Source organism: Pantherophis guttatus, chromosome 7 (genome assembly GCF_059756535.1).
Source record: "Pantherophis guttatus breed Tessera chromosome 7, ASM5975653v1, whole genome shotgun sequence".
In the NCBI taxonomy this organism is placed as follows: domain Eukaryota; kingdom Metazoa; phylum Chordata; class Lepidosauria; order Squamata; family Colubridae; genus Pantherophis; species Pantherophis guttatus.
Genome location: NC_142069.1, coordinates 33,328,887 through 33,352,804, shown reverse-complemented (window position 1 = coordinate 33,352,804; position 23,918 = coordinate 33,328,887). Strand labels below are relative to the sequence as shown.

Genomic DNA, 23,918 nt, shown 5'->3' with positions numbered 1-23,918 from the left:
CCAACAGAAAGAAAAGTGCTCATTCAGAACTCTTCGCGAAGACTTTTTAAAAGTCTTACGATTGTACGGCGTACGCATTTCCAAGGCAACTGTGGGCGGAGCCATGTCGTCTTCAACGTGCGATCGCGGTGACGTACTAAAAAAAAACCCTAATCTAGAACAACAATGACGTGTAGCAGCGCGTCCGTGGAGGGTTCTGCCTTTGCGCATGCGTGCCTTAGTAGCCTGCATCTATTTACGTGGGGGGGCTCCAAGATGGCAGCGATGTTATCGGCAAGGAGAGGCTAGTGGGGAAGAGGGGAGGTACTCTGACCTGGTTAAGGGGGAGGGAACGGGCGGAGGAGGAGCTGGGGGTTGTGGGTGGCGAGGTTGGGTCACCGAACAGGTGGGAAGGGGGGTGGGGGGGTGGATGATGGCGGAGCCGCGTCGGGTGCCGTTCATTAGTCTGTCACCCGTGAGGCGACGAGAAGGTGAGTCTCCGGTGCTAGAGCGAGAGACTGGAGGGGGCCGCGAGCCAGAGCAGCCATTAGCGCGTGAGGGCCTGAAACTACCAGATCAGCAGGAGCACCACCACCACCACCCCTATGAGAACAGTCGGGTAGAGCCGCCATCGCAACCCTTTGAATCTTGTCCTCGGCCAGAGTCTCATCCTGTGACATTACCGCGGGAGATCAGTCGGCCTGAGCTGACACCAAAGCCGCCTCAGCCGCCACCCCACCGAGAGTCCCCAAGGCCAGAAGCACCGCCGCTGTCGTCTCATCAGCAGCCAAATCAAGAGAACAACCGACAGGAATCGCCGCCACCATTGGATCAGACGGTTCGCTTTGAGTTGATCTTGAAAGATCCCACGGAGGAGAGCTGCGTGGAGTTCAGCTATCCCGAGTTGCTCTGGAGTGGCAAGGCCCGGGTACTAGACCTGCAAACGCTCGCTCTTTATCTACCCTTTCTGCCTCCTATTTTGTCAATCTTGTCCTATATGGTTCTGTTAGCATAGTCCTTAGCTTGAGTGCTGGAGGAGGAAGGGGGGAGGGGAATAATGAGAAAGTAAAGGGGTTTAGCATTAGAAAAAATTCCTATCAGGATGGATATAAGACCAAATTGCTACTCTTGATTCAGTCAAAAGATGGTGAACCTATAGGAGCTGGATTTTCTACTGGTCTTTGAAAACCCTTTGATACAAAAAGAGTCGAAAGCAAGTAAATATATCTCTGCCAGAAAGATTTTGTTAGAGTAAATTAGTTTTTCTGTTGTGAATAAGCATAAACCTGTGGTTTTTATTTGCAGTGTTCTTTCAATATACCTTACAAGCACTATTAATGCCTGTACATCATTAAGAGATTTGAAGATTTACATAGCAGTGGTGTAAAGGCAAGCAAAAATGGGCATTTCTTTTTTTACAAAGTCAGGATATTGGGAAAACTTGCTTGTTGATATTGTCATAAATAATTTCAGTAAATTTGTGACAATGTGGCAGTAATGCATTTAGAAATGTTAATGCAGCCTAATTCATAGTGACTGAGGCCTTATGCAGTCGAGGTTTTTTTGTTTTGTTTTGTTTTGAGAAATGGGCCATCACTATATGTAACCCACAGTCCCTTTTATGTTACTCAGAATCTAAAGTTAATTAAAATATTCTAAATTATTTTTTCACTTATAGGGAAGTCTACTATGTGAACAAAATAATATATTATTTTGCTATTTGTGGATTAAAAATAGAACATTGCAAAAAGAAGTCATTGAATTGCTGACAATTATTTTTTAAGTGTTGATAAGATCTGATTTGTAGTCATTTCTATTATACTACACAATAATACTCAATACTATTACCAAAATTAACACTATACTACCTACAATTTATCATTAGGAAATAACTTTTTCTGTGATTTTTTAAAACAATCTTGTTTCTCTTTGTATGTTGTTGGTTGGTATTAAGAATTCTACCAATTGTCCCTCATCCGTCTTCTGCTGTTATATTATGAAATGTAGTACAGATAGTCCTCAATTTACGGCCACAATTGAGCCAAAGTTTATGTTGCTAAGCGAGACATTTATTAAGTGGGGTTTGCCCCATTTTACGACCTTTCTTGCCACAGTTGTTAAATGTATCGCTGCAGTTGTTAACTTAGTAACACAGTTGTTAAATTAATCTGATTACTCCATTAACTTTGCTTGTCAGAAGGTTCCAAAAGGGATCACATGACCCTGGGACACTGCCACTGTCATAAATATCAGTCAGTCGCCAAGCATGTTAATTCTGATCACAAGACCATGAAGATGCAGCAACATTCATAAGTGAAGAATGGTCATAAGTCTCTTTTTTCAATGCTGTCGTAACTTTGAATGGTCACTAAATGAACTGTAAATCAAGGATTACCTGTATCCTCTTTTGCTAGATTTTTTTTTCTTTTTGTTGCTATAATTTATCTTTTTCTACATGGCATTGCCCTTGGAGTACTGCAGGCCAACAATAAGTTCATAGCAATTTAGATGTTTTACTTGAAGGTATATTTGATTATTGTGAGATTTGTATTAAAAGGGAACAAATTAAAAGCAAGTAATGATAATTTCTGGATCAAATGCAAATATGCCCATAATTATTCAAATCACATTTTGCAGGATTGCTAGTCTCATATATCTATTATCCCAGGTTAAGACAAATAGGTCTTAATCCTGGGATAATAGGTGAAATAGTCATAATAGATGAAAAATCTAGGTGAATACAAAAAATAATATGTAAGTAATACCGTGTTTTCCCGAAAATAAGACCCTGTCTCATATTTTTTTGAACCCTGAAATAAGCGCTTGGCCTTATTGCCATGCGCTCAAAAGCCCGATTTGGGCTTATTATCGGGGGATATCTTATTTTGGGGGAAACAGGGTAGTGTGTCTCTAAGTATAATTTTATCCAAGTGCATTCTGTTCTTATGCTGTTCTATATATTTGGGAATGTGAGGCTACTGAACTTTTGTAAATCAGTGGATATCCAAATACCATACTACCGATATTACAGCTGCTATTACTAGTTCAGCAGAGGACTTCAGTTAGTTTCATGCTTATGAAATTGATTCATGTGGAAGTTCCAAATCTGTATTTTACTTTCTCAGTGATGATTTATAACATAAAATGACAGTTTGATTACCATGAATGTAGATATTTAAAAGCATTTCTTATATCAATATATTGTTTTATATTAGGAACACAGATAAGATATTTATTTTATTTTAAGGTTTAAAAAGTCTTATTTGATTTAAATAATTTATGGTATCTTAAATTGCATGGCTGCGCAACCTGAATCCTCAGAGTTGCATATGATACACAGATCTTTTTTGCTGGTCTTAGAGTCCATACATTTTCACAGAGATAAAAAATGAACATGAAATAATATAAAGTAATAAATTAATACATATTAAAGAAAATAATATGTAGTGAGACAGTAGAGAAGCCATAGGTTAGTGATTTATGTGAGTCAAATATGGTTAGATTCACATAATAAACCAATGTTAAATTATTGGTAGTTTAGTACAATATGTTAAATAGGCCATAGGGCTTGTTTTTTCTACTTTGATGAGAAAGCAATTAAAAGAGATGGTAAGCAACATCTAGTCATACATAGTCACTCGTCTGCAAGATTGATTCTGATTCAATAGATCATTGTTAAACACTAACAGTTTAATGATTGACTACAGCCATTGAATTTAAGTCTATATGCTTGGAAAATGAGAAGGGCACATCCGTTCTTGGAAATACGGTTATATTCTGTTTAAAACAATTTAGCTGTGGATTAATCTGGCTTGTTTCAACAAGTAAGGTTTTAATATGTTAAACTATGATAAAGATAATTATCATAGTTTAGCATACTTAGCATAGATAAATTACATTTGGAGTACTGTGTCCAAAGTCCTCACTTAAAAAAAGATATAAGATTGAACGAGTCCAGAGATGGGCAATAAAAATGGTGCAAGGTCTGAGGGGGAAAAAATTAGGGGAGATTGGAGGGACTAGATATGTACAGTCTGGAGGACAGAAGGGAAAGAGGGGACATTATTGAAACCTTTAAATATATTAGTTATAAATAAGGTTCTAGAAGGCAGTATTTTCAATATTAAAAAAGCAACATGGGGCATAACCTCAATCAGGCGCAGGAGGCAAGTTCACAAGTAATATTAGAAAGTATTACCTCACAAAAAGTAGTAAAGGTTGGAGCCAACTTGTGGAGGTAGTGGATCAATCATCAGTAACTGAGTTTAAAAATGCTTGGGAAAACATGTCCATCGTCCCAACAAAATTTTTAAAAATAAAGTAATTAAAAAAACGTCAAAGGGCAGACGTGGGCCAATAGATCTTTTTTTGCCATCAGGTTTCTAAATAGAAGTGAAAAATAATTGCTTTGTATCCATATCTAAAATAGTGGGAAACTCACTTTAGTACCTTTATAACAAGGTAACAGCCCAAGGCCCAATCTAGCATTTTGTTTCTCATAACTGCAAACCAGATCTTTCTATGGTGAAAGGCAGAAAATAGAAGTGTATGTGTCTCCTGCCTTGTTCTAGACGCAGTATTTGGAGGTATACAGGTTCCAGTGTAGAAATAACAGTAATGGTTATCCTTGATGGCCTAATTGTTCAATAGTACTTTGCTATAACCTCTGAACTTAAGTTTTAGACTAGAATTAGAATCACTATATTATATTGGGTCCTGATTTAATTAACATGGTAATGAAGGTGTATTATAATCCATAGCCATGTTTTGTTGCTGCTTTAACTCATCCAGTTGCTATGTGATGTGTGAATAAAACATAAGATCAAGATAAACTACAACATTGCGCTACAAAATTTCCAGTAGCAGTTCTTCTGTTTCTTTAAAAAGAAGAGGGAACTAGGGAAGGATTAACATTTCTCTCTATTTTGCATGATTACTACTACATCTGTAAAATTGGAAACAGTGAACAGAACTGGGGCTACTGATTCCGTTTAAATTAAGGTGATTGAAACAGGCATGGGAAGAGAGAATAAAATGTTGATAGGGCAATTTGTGGTAATCTACTGGATGCCACATGAATAAATCTCATGTTTGTGTGCAGTGGGTGAGTCAAAGTCATGTACTAATCTAAAGGAGTGAAAAGTTACATCTCTATGATGCCAGTTTCACTTCATTCAGCTACATCTCAAATTGTCCTTGTTATACCGTATTAGTTGATCTCACACTTTGCAATAACATTCAGTGATGACATAGAAGAGATTAGCCAAAGAATCTCTATTTTGCCTATATCTTGTGAATATGATTTGAATTTACTGAATTTAGTAACTTTACAAGTAATCTTTCTTTAATGCAGTTTCATTCAATTAGATCAGAAGTAATTGTGATGCTTTTTATTTAAAAAACTTGATATAACCTTCAATAGTTTTGTAGATAAATATGATTTTGCCTTTTTTTTGAATAGCTCTTGCTTGTTACTGGATAGATGCAATATATGAAATGTCAAATAGGAAGCAAGAATGCCAATTTAAAGTATTTCAGAATCACTTAGTGTGCTGCAGGAGATACAACAGGAAGGCAATACGTTGTAGAGTGATCACAATTTTTCACTGTCATCAGGCCAAGTAACAAATGAACTCTGTCATGATGGGAAATAGCTACTTATACCTCGATTTACAACAGTTCATTTCTTAGTTCAGTTAAGTTAGTTAAGACAGTTCAGTGTCTTAGTGTTCAAAGTTAAAATATCACTGAAAAAAGTGACCTATGACCACTTTTCACACTTATGCCCGTTGCAGAATTCCCATGGTCATGTGATCAAAATTCAGGTGCTTGGCAACTGACTCATATTTATGACAGCTGCAGTGTCTGGGGTCATGTGACCACCTTTTGTGACCTTCTGACAAGCAAAATCAAAGAGGAAGCCAGATTCACTTAAAGCTGTGTTATTAACTTAGTGATTCAACTGTAGCAAGAAAGGTCATAAAATGGGGCCAAACTCACTTAACAAATGTCTCACTTAGCAACACAGATTTTGGGTTCATTTGTGGTCATAAGTCTAGAATTACCTGTATTTGTTCAAAACAATTCTAATTTCTATAATTGAGATAAATATTAATATCTATTAATCTGGAATATACTATTTAAATGATTGAATTATACTCCTTTTTTTCCCATCAAGTTTTTATTTTTTAAAAATTTATACATATCATGTGGATGGTGTGGTGTTTTGAGTATCATACATTTCAGTACAGATAAACATATTCATAATTATTACATTCCATTTTCCTTATTCCATATTATTTACCCCTCTCTTTTACACAAATTTTTATTTTCATATAAATATTAACAAGTATGCAATAATATCTAAACCGATATGCTTTAACGTCCACCGTGATGTTATTATCTTTTGTTATAATTTCAATAGTATAACAAGTAGAAAAAAATACGAAATTGCCCGTCTGTTTTCTCCTGTACACCATATTTTACCCAATTTTAAAATAACAATCCATCTCCTTTCCCCTTTTTTCTCCTCCCTCTCTTCCCTTCTCCCCTCTCTTTCTCTCTACTTCCCTCCTTCCTTCTCCTCTTTTTCCCTCTACTTCCTTCTCTCCTTCTCCGCTCCCCTCTCTATTTCCCCTCTCTCTTCTCCGCTTCCCTCTCCTTCCTTTTCTACACTTCTCGTCCCCTCCACTTCCCTCTCTCCTTTCCCCTCTCTACCCTTACTCTTTCTCCCCTCCTCTCCTACTCCCTTCCACTACACTCCATTTCCCTCTCTCTTTTCGTTGTTGTATATAATATTCCCAATACCTACAGGTTATGGTGTATTTTCCAATTAATATCTCTTTCAACTATAACTATACAACTTCTTAAAGTTACATTCAAAAATAAAAGAAACAAATTTAATCACTTAAACGTGTTATTATTATTATTATTATTAATAATAATAATAATAATAATAATATAATATTGATTAATCTTCATGTTAATAATTTTACACACATCATCGTTCTAATCATATATATATGCAACTACAATATTACTAACATCACTTCATTGATCAAACAGCATACCATCTGAATATCAGTTTCTTACATCCTAACATTTCAAGCTTACCACCATTTTCATTCTTCGTGTCTATTTTTCATGTTTCTTTTCCTTGAATTGAATTATATTCTGAAATAATGTTTGAGTACAGAAGAAAAACATAATTTTCAGATCTCAAATTTTATTTTCTGTGACTGTTTCTTAAATTTTTTATTTTTAGGACTCCTTCCCACTTTTAAAAATTATAGAAAATCCCAAAGGGGCTTTTGTTTATATTGGTTATTTTTATCAATATTTTCTGTATTAAAAATTAAAATTGACACAGTCATAGAATATTTATTTGTTGGATATGTAAAAGTAAGAATATTAAACCTGTTAGATATTATAATAAATAAAATATATCTCAAGGAAAACCCTATATTTTTTTTTTACAAAAAATGAAAAGAAGAATATTGTTTTTAATTTTTGTAAGTATCTTTAATATCTGCCAAATAATTTTGGTTTTTCATGGATCACATTTTAAGAAATACTGCTCTATAAAATCGTTTATTGACTTGATCTCTTCTCAGAGTTTGTAAAGTTCTAGTTTAGTCTTCACTTATGTTATTAAGTAATAGCATATTTAATAGATGGGGTTTTAAAATATTCTGTGTTAAGTTTGTAGAAGCATTACGTTTGGTAAGTCCTTTTATAGGTAGTTTAAAGCAGTGGTGAACCTTTTTTAACTGAATCATAAGCTTTGAATGGCATGAAATGGGACTATGATTAAAAACAAATGCATTTACTAAATTCAGTTAATATTATTCTCTATATGTTTGTTTATTTATTTATTTCATGTATTTATATGCCGCCCTTCTCCAGAAGGACTCAGGGCGGCGAACACAAGTTAAAAACATGCACAACAAAATCCCATTTTAAACCAAATTAACTAATAAATAATAAATAATAAAACCCAGAATCAGGGTCAGCCTATTTGCTTGAACAGCCAATTTCCCCAGTCTCTTGCATTAAAATTGCAGTATGGCATTAATAATTGGGGTTTAGGGTACCATATCTAGTATTAGGGTCACAAATTGTATATCATTGATTAACATGTCTTACTGATTCCAAAAGGATTTATTTAAAGTGAGCTGTTTATTTTATTTTATTTTATTTTATTTTATTTATTTTATTTTATTTTATTTTATTTTATTTTATTTTTATTTATTTAATTAATTAATTAATTTGTATACCGCCCTTCTCCCAAAGGGACTCAGGGCAGTGAACAGCCAAAAATTAAAATACATACAATACAAAAGTTAAGATAATTAAAAGAGATTAAATCAATCGGCCACCCAATTTAAAACCCCAAGTCTATAAAATTAAGTTTAGTACTGATGCATTAGATATTAAACTAAACATGTTAGGATTCTGTTTGCTTTTCCATTTAAAGTTGTAGTCCTAGATAATCGCTCATGTACTGCAGATTTAAATATTAAAAGTGATTGGTTTCTTGTTTTCTCTCATCAGAAAAAATCACTCATTGAAGACCCATTTGATAATGAAGAGCATGAAAGGCATGAAGTGGAAATGCTGGCTAAGAAATTTGAAACAAAATATGTGAGCAAATTTGTAGAAATTGTTGCTATTACAGGCATGAATCCTGATAATTTTTAGTTGCTTCTAACATTGCTTTAAGTGACAAATTTAGCTTTTTAAAGAATTTTGTTTTAGTTATGGTAACACATCCACTGTGTTTGCTGTCTAATCATTCTGCTTTTATTCATTTCCCCCAGAAGGCAGGGACTCTCCTGAAAGAAAAATAATTCTGTTATGTCTAAACGCAATTGCTGACTTTTTCTTAAAATAGCCTAAGCTAATTTCAGTTTCTGCATTCAGTCTTATTCATTATAAGAACATAGAACATCCGGTTAAATATAGGTCTTAATTTATTTCTCTTGGTATCTTGTTATCTTATTTGCCAGAGAAACAAAGCAGGAAAAATTGGTGAACTTTTTCTTTTCCTGTTATCCTATAATGCTTATACGCTTTGTTTGTTTATTTGTTTGTTTGTTTGTTTGTTTATTGTGAGAAAAAAATTCCTCTAAGGTATCAGTCTTATTTTATAGGGTGGAAAGATCCACAAACATCGGAAGGACCGAGCTCAAGATCTGATAGATATGGGTTCTGGTTATGATGTAAATGATCCTTTCATCGATAATTCAGAAGCTGTAAGTAAAACTTATATGCATATTGTATCTTCTGAGAGCTAAAATGTACAGTGGTATCTCGATAGTCATCATTAATTGGTTCCGGGAGGCGCAATGAGTACCAAAATGATAGGTACCAAACACTTTTTCCATAAGGAATAATGTAGTGAGTCACCAGGCAACTGACACAAGTCTAGCTTGTGCGTTGAGTACCAAACAAACAATGAGTACTGAGACAAAATGTTAGTGTCCAAATGTGTTGAGTACCAAATTCTATCAGTTTCAGAGCAATTGAGTACTAAGGTACCACTGGGTATCTGATATTCTGGGGTGATTTCATTTGGACATTAGGCTTTCTTTTTTCAGTTTAGAGATAGGACTACATGAAGTATTTTTGGATGATTATTTAAAGCTGGGTAATTTAAGACATTGCAATATTTACATTTGGACCCAACATTAGGTATAGGATGATGGAATAGTCTGGGAGAAGAATCAGGAAATGCTGCATTTGCTTTGTAAATGCTTTTAATTTCAGTGCATGATAGATTGACTAACAATTGTGTTTTAATTTTTTAATTGATGTGATTTTTATACTTCATCTAGTATTAAACAATGAAAAAGGAGTACATTTTATAATTTATAATTCAGATAACTCTTAAATTTATTGGGGAAGCAGCATTAAAAGATGTTAATATATAAAATAACTTATTTGATTAGCCAAAGGCAGATGTCTTATGCTACAATTAGTCAAGATTATATTCTCTGTAGCAGTACGCTTCATACTAGATGTTCATCTTTGTAATATTAGTGAGATACACCCACACCCACACCCATACCCACAAACACACTTTTGCTACATATCAACACTTACCTAAAAAGGACAAAAATAAGGACAAAATTGTGATTATATTTGCCCACAAGTCCTAGTATTAATCAGTAAATGGCAGGCATTAGGAATAAATTTGAATATCATTTAAAAATTATTCTTGAAATTTCATTTTTGAAACAATATTTTCAGATACCAATTTTAGCATTAGTTAATGTCATCACTGAAAGCCTCCTAATTGCTGTTTAGATTAATTTATAAAATATATTAAAAAATGAAAAAGATATACCACATATTTTTCTATGTTGTAAATCTTTACACACTTTGATACTATTGTATTTTGAGGGTTGATACAGCACTGAATTAGAAAATCATTCCAGAAGTACATGCTTTGTGTCTTTATACTAATCAGAGTTCTGATATATTCATATTAGCCTTTTGTTGCATTGCAATAAAACTACTACATTGTTTTATATTAATACATATTAGTAATCTAAGGTTTAATCTTTTATATTCTTTGCAGTATGATGAATTAGTTCCTGCATCCTTGACTACAATATATGGAGGCTTCTACATTAATACTGGAATTCTGCAATTCCGCCAAGCATCTGATTCTGAAGAGGAGGATTTTACAGGAAGCAGGAAGCATAAACCATCTAAGGTGAGTAGACTCAGGAGGCGTTTACTTCAACCCTCTGCTCAGTGCAGGAATCCAAATGATAGCTTTTCAGTTGTAGGTACTATTAATTTTTTTAATATCAAGATTTTGCTTTTATTTATTCAATACATTTATTTGCCACACATCTCATTGTCAATGCAACTCTTAGCTGCTTACAATCCTATAAATTAAATAATGTATTAACCAGAATTAAAATGCTCATTCAATTACAGGCAGCCAATTACAGGCAATTGAGCCCAAAATTTATGTTGTTAAATATTTGTTAAGTGAATTTTGCCTCATTTTACGACCTTTCTTGCCTCAGTTGTTAAATGAATCGCTGCAGTTGATAAATTGATAACCCAGTTGTTAAGTGAATCTGGTTTCCCCATTGACTTTGCTTGTCAGAAGGTCACAAAGGGTGATCGCATGATCTTGGGATACAGCAACAGTCATAAATATGAACCAGTTGCCAAGCATCTGAATTTTGACCACATGACCATGGAGAAGCTGCAAAGGTCTTAACTGTGAAAAACAGTCATAAGTCACTTTTTTCAGTGCTGTGTAACTTTGAATGGTCACGAAACAGACTGCTATAAATTGAGGACTACCTATATTTAAGTTGTTATATGCTTCCTCCTCCCCTTTCCTTACTTGCTCCCTAAATTTTTAGTTTGGTAAACTAAAAGATGGTGATGACCGCAGTATGAAGAAACGAAAGCGAAAAGAAGAAGAGGCAGAGAAGGAGAAAAAGCCTCGGAAAATTAAAGTTACTAAGCAGTTGGGGTAAGTTTGCTAATACTTTCTTCTGACATAATACACTTTGTGAAATTGGTAAAAATGATGAATTAGTTGCAATAGTATTTCCATTGTGAGTTATTTAATTTAGTAGAATAAACGTAGATCAAGTGAAGTTCAGTATATTTTTCTTGACATGTTTTTTAAAATACTGTCATTAAAATGATCAGAGTTTCTTAGATTGCTGTCCCAAATCATATACAAGTATAATACTACTATTTGAATTAGTTTATTAAAAGGTGAGAAAGACATGTTCAAAAAATATTTTGCAGTTTTCCAGACTTATAAATTTGTGGATTGAAGAAAGTTAGTTACAACCAATGTGCTGAAATAATTTAAAATTAGATTATATTGTATTTCTTTCATTATTTTACATTGTTTACTATTTATTGATGTAGTTTAATCTGTGTAATTTACAATATTCTAGTGTTAACTAATACAACATTTTCACATTTTTAATTGAGATCCAAGTTAGACATTAATTCCTTTCAGTTACTTATATTGTTTTATTTGCAGGGTAATAGCATTAAATTCACACAAATCTGAAAAGAAGAAGAAAAAATTATACAAGGATTCTTTTTCATTGGCTGCTATGATCCGAAAATTTCAGAAAGAGAAAGAAGCCTTTAAAAAAAAGGAGGTTAACCTGAATCCCACAGTAGCAGCTACCTGTTCTACACCCAGTAAACTTCCTATGGCTCCTACTATTGGTGGTAGTGATGTGTCTGACTTGAATCTCAGCATTACAGATCCAGTCCTTTCTATTTTTGGCAGCACTAATGAACGTGAGCTCCTGCAGGAAGCTGAAAGTGCCCTGGAGATGCTGGGAGACATTGATTTTGATAGGTTGCTTGATGGTACCTCTGATGGAAGCCCGGTATCTGAGCCTTTAGGAGAAAATGGAAGTGTCACTCAGCCCCCCCATACTGCTGAGGTTCTGACACTGAAACAAGTGCCTGCCCTCCCAGAAGGTATACCAGGACATCTAGAAAAGCGTATTGAAGACCTTAGGATTGTAAGTATATATTTTTTACTGGACTTTCTAAAAAAGAACTATTAGAATTCATGTTATTTAAGGCAATCTTTGCAGTCACAATACTTTGCAAATTTCAAGATATATAGAGTACATACAAACTGAAATGAATGTTTGAATATTGGATTTTTGTTTGAATATTTGAATTTGTTTGAATGTTTGAATATTGGAGCTCTGATACTTCTTATTTCCTTTGAGAGATAGCAAATTACAGTCCCTAGTAGCGTACATTTCTGACATGTATGAAATCTGTATGCATGCTATCAAAGATACAGGTTAACCTAATCCATCTGTTTTTGTAAGGCTAAAATTTCGATAAATATATGTCTTCATTTCATAGAACCTATTTATGTGATCTGTATTTTCCTATTTAATAAAACTTTATTTGAAGGATATAACATTCCATTTTGTTAGGTGTTAATCTCATTCTATTGTGATTGATTTTTAAATACACATTAACCTATCCTAAACCATAAATATGCATGTCAGCATAGCCTTAGATCAGTGGTTCTCAACCTTCCTAATGCCGCGACCCTTTAATACAGTTCCTCATGTTGTGGTGACCCCCAACCACAGGGGTGGGTTCTAATTTTTTTTACTACCAGTTCTGTGGGCGTGGCTTATTTTGTGGGTGTGGCTTGGAGGACATGTGACAGGGTGGGCGTGGCTAGCTGGTCATGTGACCGGGTGGCCATGGCTATGTGTATAGGGACTACTCAGAGGGCTGAAAAAAGTCATTTCTGACAGGTCCTCGCACTTTTGACTGGTCCTCACACTTATGACCATCCTCACATTTATGCCTGTGCAGCATTCTTAACAACCATGTCACTCATTTCACAACTGCTTCTCTTCAACATGGTGATAAGATAGGGCAAAAAACGTAAAATGTGAGGACAGTCGTAAATTCGAGGACTGGTCAAAAGTGCGAGGACCAGTCAAAAATAACTTTTTCAGCCCTCTGAGTAGTTCCTGTGCACAAAAGGACTACCCAGAGGGCTGAAAAAAGTGATTTCTGACAGGTCCTCGCACTTTTGACCGGTCTTCGCAGTTATGACAGGTCATCATTTATGCCCATTGTAGCATTCTTAACAACCGTGTCACTCATTTCACAACTGCTTCTCTTCACCATGGTGACAAGATAGGGCAAAAACGTAAAATGTGAGGACAGTCGTAAGTTCGAGGACTGGTCAACAGTGCGAGGACCAGTCAAAAATAACTTTTTCAGCCCTCTGAGTAGTCCATATGCATAAAAGGATACAGCAATAGAGAGGGATGAAGGAAGGGAAGGGAAATTAGAGTAGGAGTGAGGGTAAGAGAGGGAGGAAGAGAGGAGGAGAAGGAGAAAGGAAGAGGAAGTAGGGAGAAGAAGAAGAGGGGGGGAAGAGAAAGTAAGAAGGAAAGAAAAGAGAGAGGTGGTAGGTTTGAGGAGAAAGATTGCTGTACAATAAAAAAGATGAAAGGGAAGAAAGCCAACCCCAAACAAATATAAAGATATTAAGATAAAGAATGAATTGTTAAACTTTAAAGAATAAAAGAGAACAAATAGCAATAAATAGCAATAATTAGAAACACACATACAAACATACAATGTATTTTCTTTGAACAGAGTATTTGACCGGTTCACAAATTTAAACAGTTGTAGGAGGTTAGCACCCACCCCTTTCCTAGAAGAATGAAATATTAAAAAGGCAGAATATTATATTTCCCTGGATGAGAAATGGAGAAGCATATTTTACAGACAAAGCAGCTCCCACCTTCCTGCCCCCACCCTTTGTTAATGGGCCAGAGGCAGAAAGTCAATCCTTTGTCAAAGGACATTTGCAACACAATAGCAACAGAAACTAACACAATGGGCCCCATCTAGCAACCGAAACTCACCACACATGACCTGGGAAGCATGTGACCTAGGAAGCACATGTGACCATTAGCCAACAAGGGTAGCTAAAACCCCCACCCCCTGGGAGTCTGACAACCAGTCAGGATACTCTTTCGGGGCCCCAAGAAATGCAAAGCCAGAGAGAGCATAAAAACCCGAGGATTTACTGTATCTGCCCCTTTTCTGTTCAGGAACTCAAGCCATGTGATCCTGTCCACCATTAAACCATCTTTCCAAGCAATCTCCATGTTTCCAGTGTCTTTTTTCCCCACTTGGAGCAGAACCCAGAAGGATATTTCTTCCAACACAGTGTTTAGTCATTTCAATTAAATTTACAATTTCTGTATTTCCTTTTTACCATATTTATTCCTCATCTATTTTTTTAAAAAACCAATATTACCCTTCATCCTCATCTCTAATCTTAATCAAATTCAATTTTTCCCTTCTATTCTATATTATACCCCTTCACATTGTCATCTATTTTTATATCCATCCTCACATTGGTTAATTATGTAATTATGTAATACAGTTGTTTAATACAAATTCAACATTTTAATATAAATCAATTAGTTATATAACTATCTTTTTTGTATATTAATCAATATGAACATGAATATTCCAATTATTTCCATGCAATCCAGTTTCTTACAAATCAATTAATTATATTTACCAATAATAATAAACCAAATAATTTCCCCCCTATATTCCTCCAAACCACAACTTAACCATTTCTGCTTTCAACACAATATACAATTAATAGTATCTCAATTATTACAATTCCCTAGTTAAATAGAGCTTTTTTTCTTTTGTGTTTTAAAATCTTGAACCTCCTCTTTTGCCCTAAATTTCCCATTGTTTGAAGTTTTGCACCTACCTTTTTTGGTGAGGAAAAAAAAAGAAATCTCTCTGCCTCATTTTGTCAGGTTGCAGCAAAGACCCTGCTTACTTTCAATTTCGCTTTTTCAGCATAGCTAGGGGGAAAAAAATCTGCTCCAGGAATTTACCTCTTTGCAGCTAGCTAGCAACAGAGCCCTCCGCAAAATAGCTGAGAGTAGGGCGGCTCTTTGAAGCCCCGCGGCAAGAATTTAAAGTTTTTTCCCTCTAGCCATCAGCTGGGACTCCGGAGGCAGCAATAGATTGGGAGTGGGCGGGGTAAGCGAACAGTAACTGGCGATCCAACAGAGGCAGAAGGTGAGGGTGAGTGAAGGCGTGGGGGGGGGCGACAGAGGGCTTTGGCGACCCCTTTGAAATGGCTGTTCGACCCCCAAAGGGGTCGCGACCCCCAGGTTGAGAACCGCTGCCTTAGATTTTAAAAGACAAGTATAAAAAGTGGAACGAGAGGCACATAAGTAAGGCAGAATATCAGCAAATAGCCCAAGCTGCAAAGATGAAGTGAGGAAAGCTACAGCTCACAATGAACAAAGGCTTCTGACAAAAGTAAAAAATAGCAAAAAAAACCTCCTTCCAAAATGTTAAAAACAAGAAAAAAAGTCAAGGAAACAGTTGGTCCATTGCTGGGAAAAAGTGGCAAGAAGGTGACAAGCAACAGGGAGAAAGCAGAACTACTTAACTCATTTTTTTTGCATCTGTCTTTACACAAAGGGAAAAAACAGTCCAACCTATCAAAAATAGCATTACAAAAAACAGATTAGGAACAAAAGTTAAAATAGGGAAGAAAATGGTAAGTGAGCACCTGTCTACCCTAGACGAGTTCAAATCACCAGGACCAGATGGATTACAGCCCAAGGTTATGAAGGAACTGGCAGACAAGATCTCAGAACCATTGAACTATATCTTTCAAAGATCCTGGAGTATCAGGAAACTGCCAGAGGACTGGAAAAGAGCTGATGTAGTTCCCATCTTCAAAAAAGGGAACAAAAAAAATAGATCCAGGAAACTACAGAGCTGTCAGCCTGACCTTAATACCAGGGAAGAAGATTTTGGAAAAGATAAGCAACCAATCAGCGAACACCTAGAAGCAAACAAAGTAATAACCAAAAGCTAACATAGGTTTGTCAAAAAAAGATCATGCCAGACTAATCTTATTGCATTCTTTGACAAAGTGACAAAATTAGTGGACCAGAGGAATGCTGTCGATATAATTTACTTGGACATTAGTAAGGCATTTGATAAAGTAGGCGATAACCTACTACTTGATAAAATAGAAAAATGTGAGTTAGACATTATCACCACCAGATGGATTCGTAACTAGCTGAGCAACCGCACTCAACATGTAGTCCTCAATGGAACTGCATCTACATAGAGGGAAGTATGCAGTGGGGTACCCCCAGGCTCTGTTTTAAGCCCAGTACTCTTCAACATCTTCATCAATGATTGGATGAGGGGATAGATGGGGAACTCATCAAATTTGCAGACAACACCAAGCTAACAGGAATAGCCAACACTCCAGAACATAGGCTTAAGATACAAAAGGATCTTGACAGACTTGAACATTGTGCGCTTTCTAACAAAATGAAATTCAATGATGAAAAAAGTAAGGTTCTACATTTAGGCAAGAAAAACAAAATGCACAGGTACAGTATATGTGGTAACTTGCTCAATAGTAGTAACTGTGAGAGGGATCTTGGAGTCCTAGTGGACAACCATTTAAATATGAGCCAACGGTGTGCAGCAGCAGCCAAAAAAGCCAACACAGTTCTAGGCTGCATAAACAGTGGGATAGAATCAAGATCACATGAAATGTTAATACCACTTTATAATGCCTTGGTAAGGCCACACTTGAAATACTGCATTCAGTTTTGGTCGCCACGATGTAAAAAAGATGTTGAGAGACTAGCAAGAGTGCAGAGAAGAGCAACAAAGATGATTAGGGGACTGGAGGCTAAAACATATGAAGAATGGTTGCAGGAACTGGGTATGTCTAGTCTGATGAAAAGAAGGACTACGGGTGACATGATAGCAGTGTTCCAATATCTCAGGGGCTGCCACAAAGAAGAAGGAGTCAAGCTATTCTCCAAAGCACCTGAGGGTAGGACAAGAAGCAATGGGTGGAAACTAATCAAGGAGAGAAGCAACTTAGAACTAAGGTGAAATTTCCTGACAGTTATAACAATTAATCAGTGGAACATCTTGCCTGCAGAAGTTGTGAATGCTCCAACACTGGAAATTTTTAAGAAGATGTTGGATAACCATTTATCTGAAGTGGTGTAGGGTTTCCTGCCTGGGTAGGGGGTTGGACTAGAAGACCTCCAACGTCCCTTCCAACTCTGTTATTCTATTCTATATACTGTATAGCCGTGATGGCAAACCTATGGCACGCGTGCCAGAGGTGGCACACAAAGCCCTCTCTCCTGGCACGAGTGCCGTCGCCCCAGGTCAGATCTCCGTGGCATTTCTTTCGTGAGCTTCTGTTTCCCTGCAAACACGAAACAGAAGCTCACAAAAGAAAAAGATCTTAACTCTTGCCGCACGGCCGGTGTTGGGATACCCCGCCTCCCGGCAGCCAGTTGGTCTTTGGGTCTCTGCTGCGCATGCACATGCATGTCCACGCAAGTACACCCATGTCCGCACATGTGCATGTCCATGCTTTTCAGTTTGGGCATGCGTGTGTGCAGTTTGGGCACTCGGTGTCTAAAAGGTTCACCATCACTGCTGTATAGTGTTTTTATTTCATCTATAAAATGAGATTTAGGTTTTAGAAAACACCTTGTTGGATATGAATGTGCAGTAAGTTCTTCTGTATGTTTAGTTCCTAGTTATTCTTTGTAGAAACCATAATGCTTAAAATTTATAGATAATCTAATTTTAATTGCATATTCAAATTCAATTGGAAAGTTTAAGAAGTTTTCAAAATAAAATACAACTAGGAAGATCTCAAATATTTTGTGTCCTATGCCAATATATTTAAATGAAGCCAATTGTTACTATTGCTTAAATAATAATATTTAAACAATATTAGTGCTTAAATATAGTAATTTTATCTCCCAGTATTAAACATAGTGAGGAAAAACAAAGTACCTGTGGTATTCTAGAATAAATACTTGGTACAAACTGAAGTAGCTTTCCTGAGATATTGAAAATATCCTATGATTACAATAGAGTGCAACTTGCTAAATTATTAAAATGCTGGGCTGAAGTGCATTTTTATTGTTGTCTCTAGGCTGCCAAGCTCTTTGATGAAGAAGGCAGAAAGAAATTCTTTACACAGGATATGAATAATATCTTGCTCGAGTAAGTGCTCATTTTGTTTTTCAGAAAAATATTTAGTTTAGTAGAATAAATGTGTTGAGCAATGAGTAGATTTCTAAAGTAGCTCATAAAAATCATTAGAATAGTGTTTATTTGTTGAAGAGTATACTTGTCGTCCCTTGGATATACAGTCCCTTGGACTGCAAAGCGATCAAACTGGTCAGTCCTAGAGGAGATCAACCCTGACTGCTCTTTAGAATGGAGCCCCCTCTGCTGAGTGTGCAAACAGAAGCAGATGGGGGCTCAGATATGACCCTTGGCTCGGAATGAGTGGGGTGACTTGCCTGCCGGGGAGGAGGGGGGCCACTGAGGTGGGGGAGGGGATCTCTGGGGTGTTGGAGAGCCGGAGTATTGTGGTTATGACCAGGAGAGGTAGATATGGCAGGAGCCGAGGGGTAGGCCGCTCTTGGGGAACTAGGACTCGCTGTCTTAAAGTGATTACTTGTTCCGGCCCCTCGGGTTCTGGTTCACCAGGTTCACCTCGTATACCTGGTGACTCGGGATGTCAGGGCCCTGGCTTCAGGCTGCTGCTGTTTAATGCCAGGTGTGGTGTTAACAAGGCCCCCCTCATTCGGGACTTAATCCTGGAGGAGGGGGCTCCTCCAGGATTATGGCATGCATAACTGAGACCTGGCTGGGCCAGGAGGGGGGGTGTGCCCCTCTCAGAGATGTGCCCAGACGGGTTCCAGATATTGCATCAGCCGCGACTCCAGGGAAGGGGTGGAGGAGTTGCAGTCATTGTCCGGAAGTGTCTTTGCCCTCGCAGGATCCCTGCCCCTGAGATTGTTGGGTGTGAGTCTCTCCTTTTGAGGTTGGACTCAGGGGTTCAGTTGGGTTTGTTGATGACGTACCTGCCTCCCAGCTGCATTACAGCAGTCCTACCTGTGCTGCTAAAGTGGTAGCTGGGCTGGCGGTGGAATTCCCCAGGCTTATTGTTCTGTCCCCGTCGCACGCACACACACAAACAGACAGCCAGGAGTTAATGAATCAAACAGTCAGGAATTCCTTTAGGATAACAGTCTTGGCAGCGAACCATGAACTGCCTGCCAAGAGATTTTACTCACTAAGGGAGGTTTTTTCTCCTCAGTCCGATACACCAAATTAATTCTTCAAAGCAAAGAATTGTCAAAGTCCAGTCCGAAGAAATCCAAAAAGAGATTCTAACAGGGTTCTAGAAACACGATATGACTTCTGAGCTTTTCAATTTGTCCGTCACAAGGCCTGAATAGCCGACACACCCCCTTTTATCCCTTGTGGGGTGTGGTCCAGTGACTCAACTCAATCTCTGGCCCGCCCACGCCTCTTTCTCTGCTGCACGCGCTTATCCTTCCGACGCTGTCTGGGATCCAGCCAAAACTCATCCCCCTCGCTCTCTATCTGCAGCTGCTCTGAAGTGCCTTGCTCCTGGCATATCTCTTGGCCTTCAGAGGAAACCTGAGGCATTGCCAGAGAGGAAGGTCCTGGAGAGGGAGGCCTTGCCAAATCCTCTCCTTCACCTTCTGAGTCCTCTCCCTCTGTTAGGACAGGCTCGGGGGTCAGAGTCACAACACTTATGGTACTGAGGAACTTCAATTTGCTGTCACTTGGCGAATCCTCAGATGCGGCTCAGGAGTTCATGGCTTCCATGACAACCATGGACCTGACACAAGTAGTTCAGGGTCTGACTCATGGTGGGGGGGACACACACTTGACCTGGTGTTTCTCTTGGGGCAGTGGAGATATGATCTGGAATTAAGGGGTATAGATACTTCTCCCTTGTCGTGGTCAGATCATTTCCTGCTGAGGTTAGACTTCAGGACGCTACTCCTCCATTGCAGGGAGGCGGAACTGATTAAGTGGTTCCGCCCCAGGCGCCTAATGGATACTGAAGGGTTCCAGAAGGAGCTTGGGGAGATACCTGACTCCCTTGTCCACAGTCCGGCTGAGTCCCTGATGGCTGCCTGGAATAGGGCGGCATCTGGAGCACTGGACCGGATTGCACCTTTGCGACCTCTCCATGGTGGTGGATCCAGGAAAGTTCCCTGGTTTACCAAGGAGCTCCGGGAGATAAAGCTCCAGAAGAGACGTCTAGAGTGATGCTGGAGGACCAGTAACTCCGAATCTGACCGAACACTCTTAAGAGCCTTTATTAGGACTTATTTAGTGGTGATACGGCCCCTCCTCAAGAGGCCTTCCCTGGATCCAGCAGAATTAAAGAACTTTCGTCCAGTCTCCAACCTACCCTTTGTGGGAAAGGTTGTAGAGAAAGTGGTGGCACTTCAGCTCCTGCAGTCATTGGAGGAAACAGATTATCTAGACCCTTTTCAGTCTGGCTTCAGGCCTGGCTACAGCACGGAAACTGCTTTGGTCACGCTGATGGATGATCTCTGGTGAGCCCGAGATGGGGGTCATGCCTCCATCTTGGTGCTACTTGACCTCTCAGCGGCTTTCGATACCATTGACCATGGTATCCTTCTGGGATGACTAAGGGAGCTGGGAGTGGGAGGCACCGTGTTACGGTGGTTCTCCTCCTATCTCTCTGGTCGATCACAGTCGGTGTTGGTAGGAGGACAGAGGTCGACCCGTGGGCCCCTCGTTTGCGGGGTGCCTCAGGGCTCAGTCCTCTCTCCCCTCCTATTTAACATTACATGAAGCCGCTGGGTGAGATCATCTGACGATACGGGGTGAGGTATCAGCAATGCGCTGATGATACCCAGCTGTATATCTCTACCCTGCGTCAATTCAGTGATGCGGTGGATGTGATGTGCTGGTGCCTGGAAGCCGTGAGGGTCTGGATGGGAGTCAACAGGCTCAGACTTAACCCAGACAAGACCGAGTGGCTGTGGGTATTGCCTCCTAAAGACTATGTTGATTGTCCATCCTTGGTTCTGGGGGGGGGGGAGAAATTGTCCCCCTCAGAACGGGTTCGCAATTTGGGTGTCCTCCTAGACTCACAGCTAAGATTAGAGCAACATCTGACAGCTCTGGCTAGAGGGACCTTTGCACAGGTTCGCCTGGTGCACCAATTGCGACCCTACTTGGATCGGGAGGCTCTCCTCACGGTCACTCATGCCCTTGTCACCTCACAGTTAGATTATTGCAATGCGCTCCACATGGGGCTGCCCTTGAAAAGTGTTCAGAGACTACAGTTGGTCCAGAATGCAGCCGCGCGAGCTGTCGTGGGTGCACCTAGGTACACCCACATTACACCAATTCTCCGCGAGCTGCACTGGCTTCCTATTGGTCTCCGGTCACAATTCAAGGTGTTGGTTATTACCTTTAAAGCCCTACATGACTCAGGGACAGGGTATCTTCGAGACCGCCTTCTACTCCATAACTCCCAACGACCGGTAAGATCCCACAGAGTTGGTCTCCTCTGGGTCCCATCAGCTAAACAATGCCGGCTGGCGGGCCCGCGGGGGAGGGCCTTCTCTGTGGCTGCCCCAGCTCTCTGGAACCAGTTACCTCCTGAGGTCTGGACCATCCCCACCCTATTGGCCTTCCGAAAAGCGGTGAAGACCTGGCTTTTCCAGCAGGTCTGGGGCCGCTGATCTCACTCTTGTGATCCGGAGAGATCAGGCCATGAATGGTGTGAATGAGTTTTAATGTTTTTAATGTTTTTAATTTTTAAATGTTTTTTATAATGATTTTAAATGCATTGTGAGCCGCCCTGAGTCTTCGGAGAGGGGTGGCATACAAATTGAATTAATAAATAATAATAATAAATAAATAGAAGGCCAGATCCTGAAGATCAAATACTTTGGCCACCTAATGAGAAGGACAGACTCACTGGTGAAGAGCTAATGCTGGGAACGATTGAGGGCAAAAGAAGAAGGGATGACAGAGAATGAGGTGGCTGGATGGAGTCACTGAAGCAGTTGGTGTGAGATTAAACGGACTCCAGGGGATGGTAGAGGACAGGAAGGCCTGGAGGAACGTCCTTGGGGTCGCGATGGGTTGGACACAACTTCGTGACTAACAATAACAACATACTTCTTGTATTTAGGTTTTGTATTTTTTATTCATAATTATATAATATACTTGTTTAGCCATGTTTATGGTATGGACATTAATCACATAAGAGCAGCAAATAAAGCGGTGTCCCTTAAAACAACCAATCCTCAGATTTTTTTTTCCATAGAAAAAATGTAAACTTGCTTGAGAATAGGCAATAAGACAAGAGTCTTGTCCATGTGTTCCTTATTAGTTGTGAATTTGTTTTCTGTTCAACAGTATTGAGATGCAGCTACAGGAATTGAATCCTACTTTCCGCAATGGAGTGTATTCTCATCTTGAAGCTTTTGTGCCATGCAATAGGGACACATTGATAAAACGTTTGAAGAAATTGCATCTCAATGTCCAGGTAAACCTACCCAATTAAGATACATTTTAATCGAGACGCATCGTAGATGGGTCAGAATTGGTTCCCTGTAGAATGAAGCATTACCTGCATGTCAAGGGTGTTTGTGTCTGTATCTGTGTGTGTGTGATTATAAAAGATTTGTATCCCACTGTTTTTTAAATAGACTAACTTCTTAATGTGCTGTAAACTAGATCACATAATTTCTTTGATGATGATTGTTTTATTTTGAATTATTTTTATTTTTGTATTAATTTGTGAGTTACATTTCTAGTTCCAGGCTCTCTCATACAACTTATTTATTTATTTATTAGTCGCATTTTTATGCCGCCCAACTCCTGAGGGACTCTGATCCCCACTGATTAGAAATTGCAATCCTTTGGATAGACTTTCCCGAAGTAGCTTTTTTCATCTGTTGCTGATTTGTAACTATTAATCTAAAACGTATTTAAGAATTGTTGTGGTACTTTTAAAAATGTTGACTTTTAAAAAAAGATGACTCAATTGTGAATAAATTAAAATCCAATCATAATGCAATACTATCATAATTAGACAAGTCCATGATTCTTTTTGGACTTGCTGACTTGTTTTTATGCTAGATCTAAGAATGTACATTTTAATTGAGAAACACTTTTTTTAAAGCACTGTCAAGAAAATAAGTCTTTTTTATTTCCTTTAACTTACATGATGGTCTGGAAAATTTGGTCCATAAATTTCAAAATTACCTTATTTGTCTATTTCAAGTGATGGGGGGAAAGTACTTTGTCTTTTTTTACCTTAAAAAGATCCAGAAAAGGTAAGAACATTGCAGGATGAATTTTAATGGCTGGATGGATGGATGGATGGATGGATGGATGGATGGATAAGGAAGGAAGGGAGAGAGAGAGAGAGAGAAAGAAAGAAAGAAAGAAAGAAAGAAAGAAGAAAGAAAGAAAGAAAGAAAGAAAGAAAGAAAGAAGAAAGAAAG

At 38.3% G+C, this 23,918-nt stretch overlaps 1 protein-coding gene across 2 annotated transcripts in view; it reads left to right on the top strand.

The window, feature by feature from the left end:
- Positions 1-201: 201 nt before the first annotated feature.
- Positions 202-23,918, top strand: part of UBN2 (ubinuclein 2) — a 69,685-nt gene continuing 45,968 nt past the window's right edge. For both annotated transcript variants that reach the window (XM_034403018.2, XM_034403019.3), the window contains exons 1-8: positions 202-907; positions 8,533-8,622; positions 9,132-9,233; positions 10,562-10,699; positions 11,370-11,482; positions 12,011-12,509; positions 18,524-18,594; positions 22,825-22,954. In XM_034403018.2, coding sequence (XP_034258909.2) covers positions 209-907; positions 8,533-8,622; positions 9,132-9,233; positions 10,562-10,699; positions 11,370-11,482; positions 12,011-12,509; positions 18,524-18,594; positions 22,825-22,954 — 1,842 coding nt within the window. In that variant the 5' untranslated portion in view covers positions 202-208. The remainder of the gene's footprint in view (positions 908-8,532; positions 8,623-9,131; positions 9,234-10,561; positions 10,700-11,369; positions 11,483-12,010; positions 12,510-18,523; positions 18,595-22,824; positions 22,955-23,918) is intronic.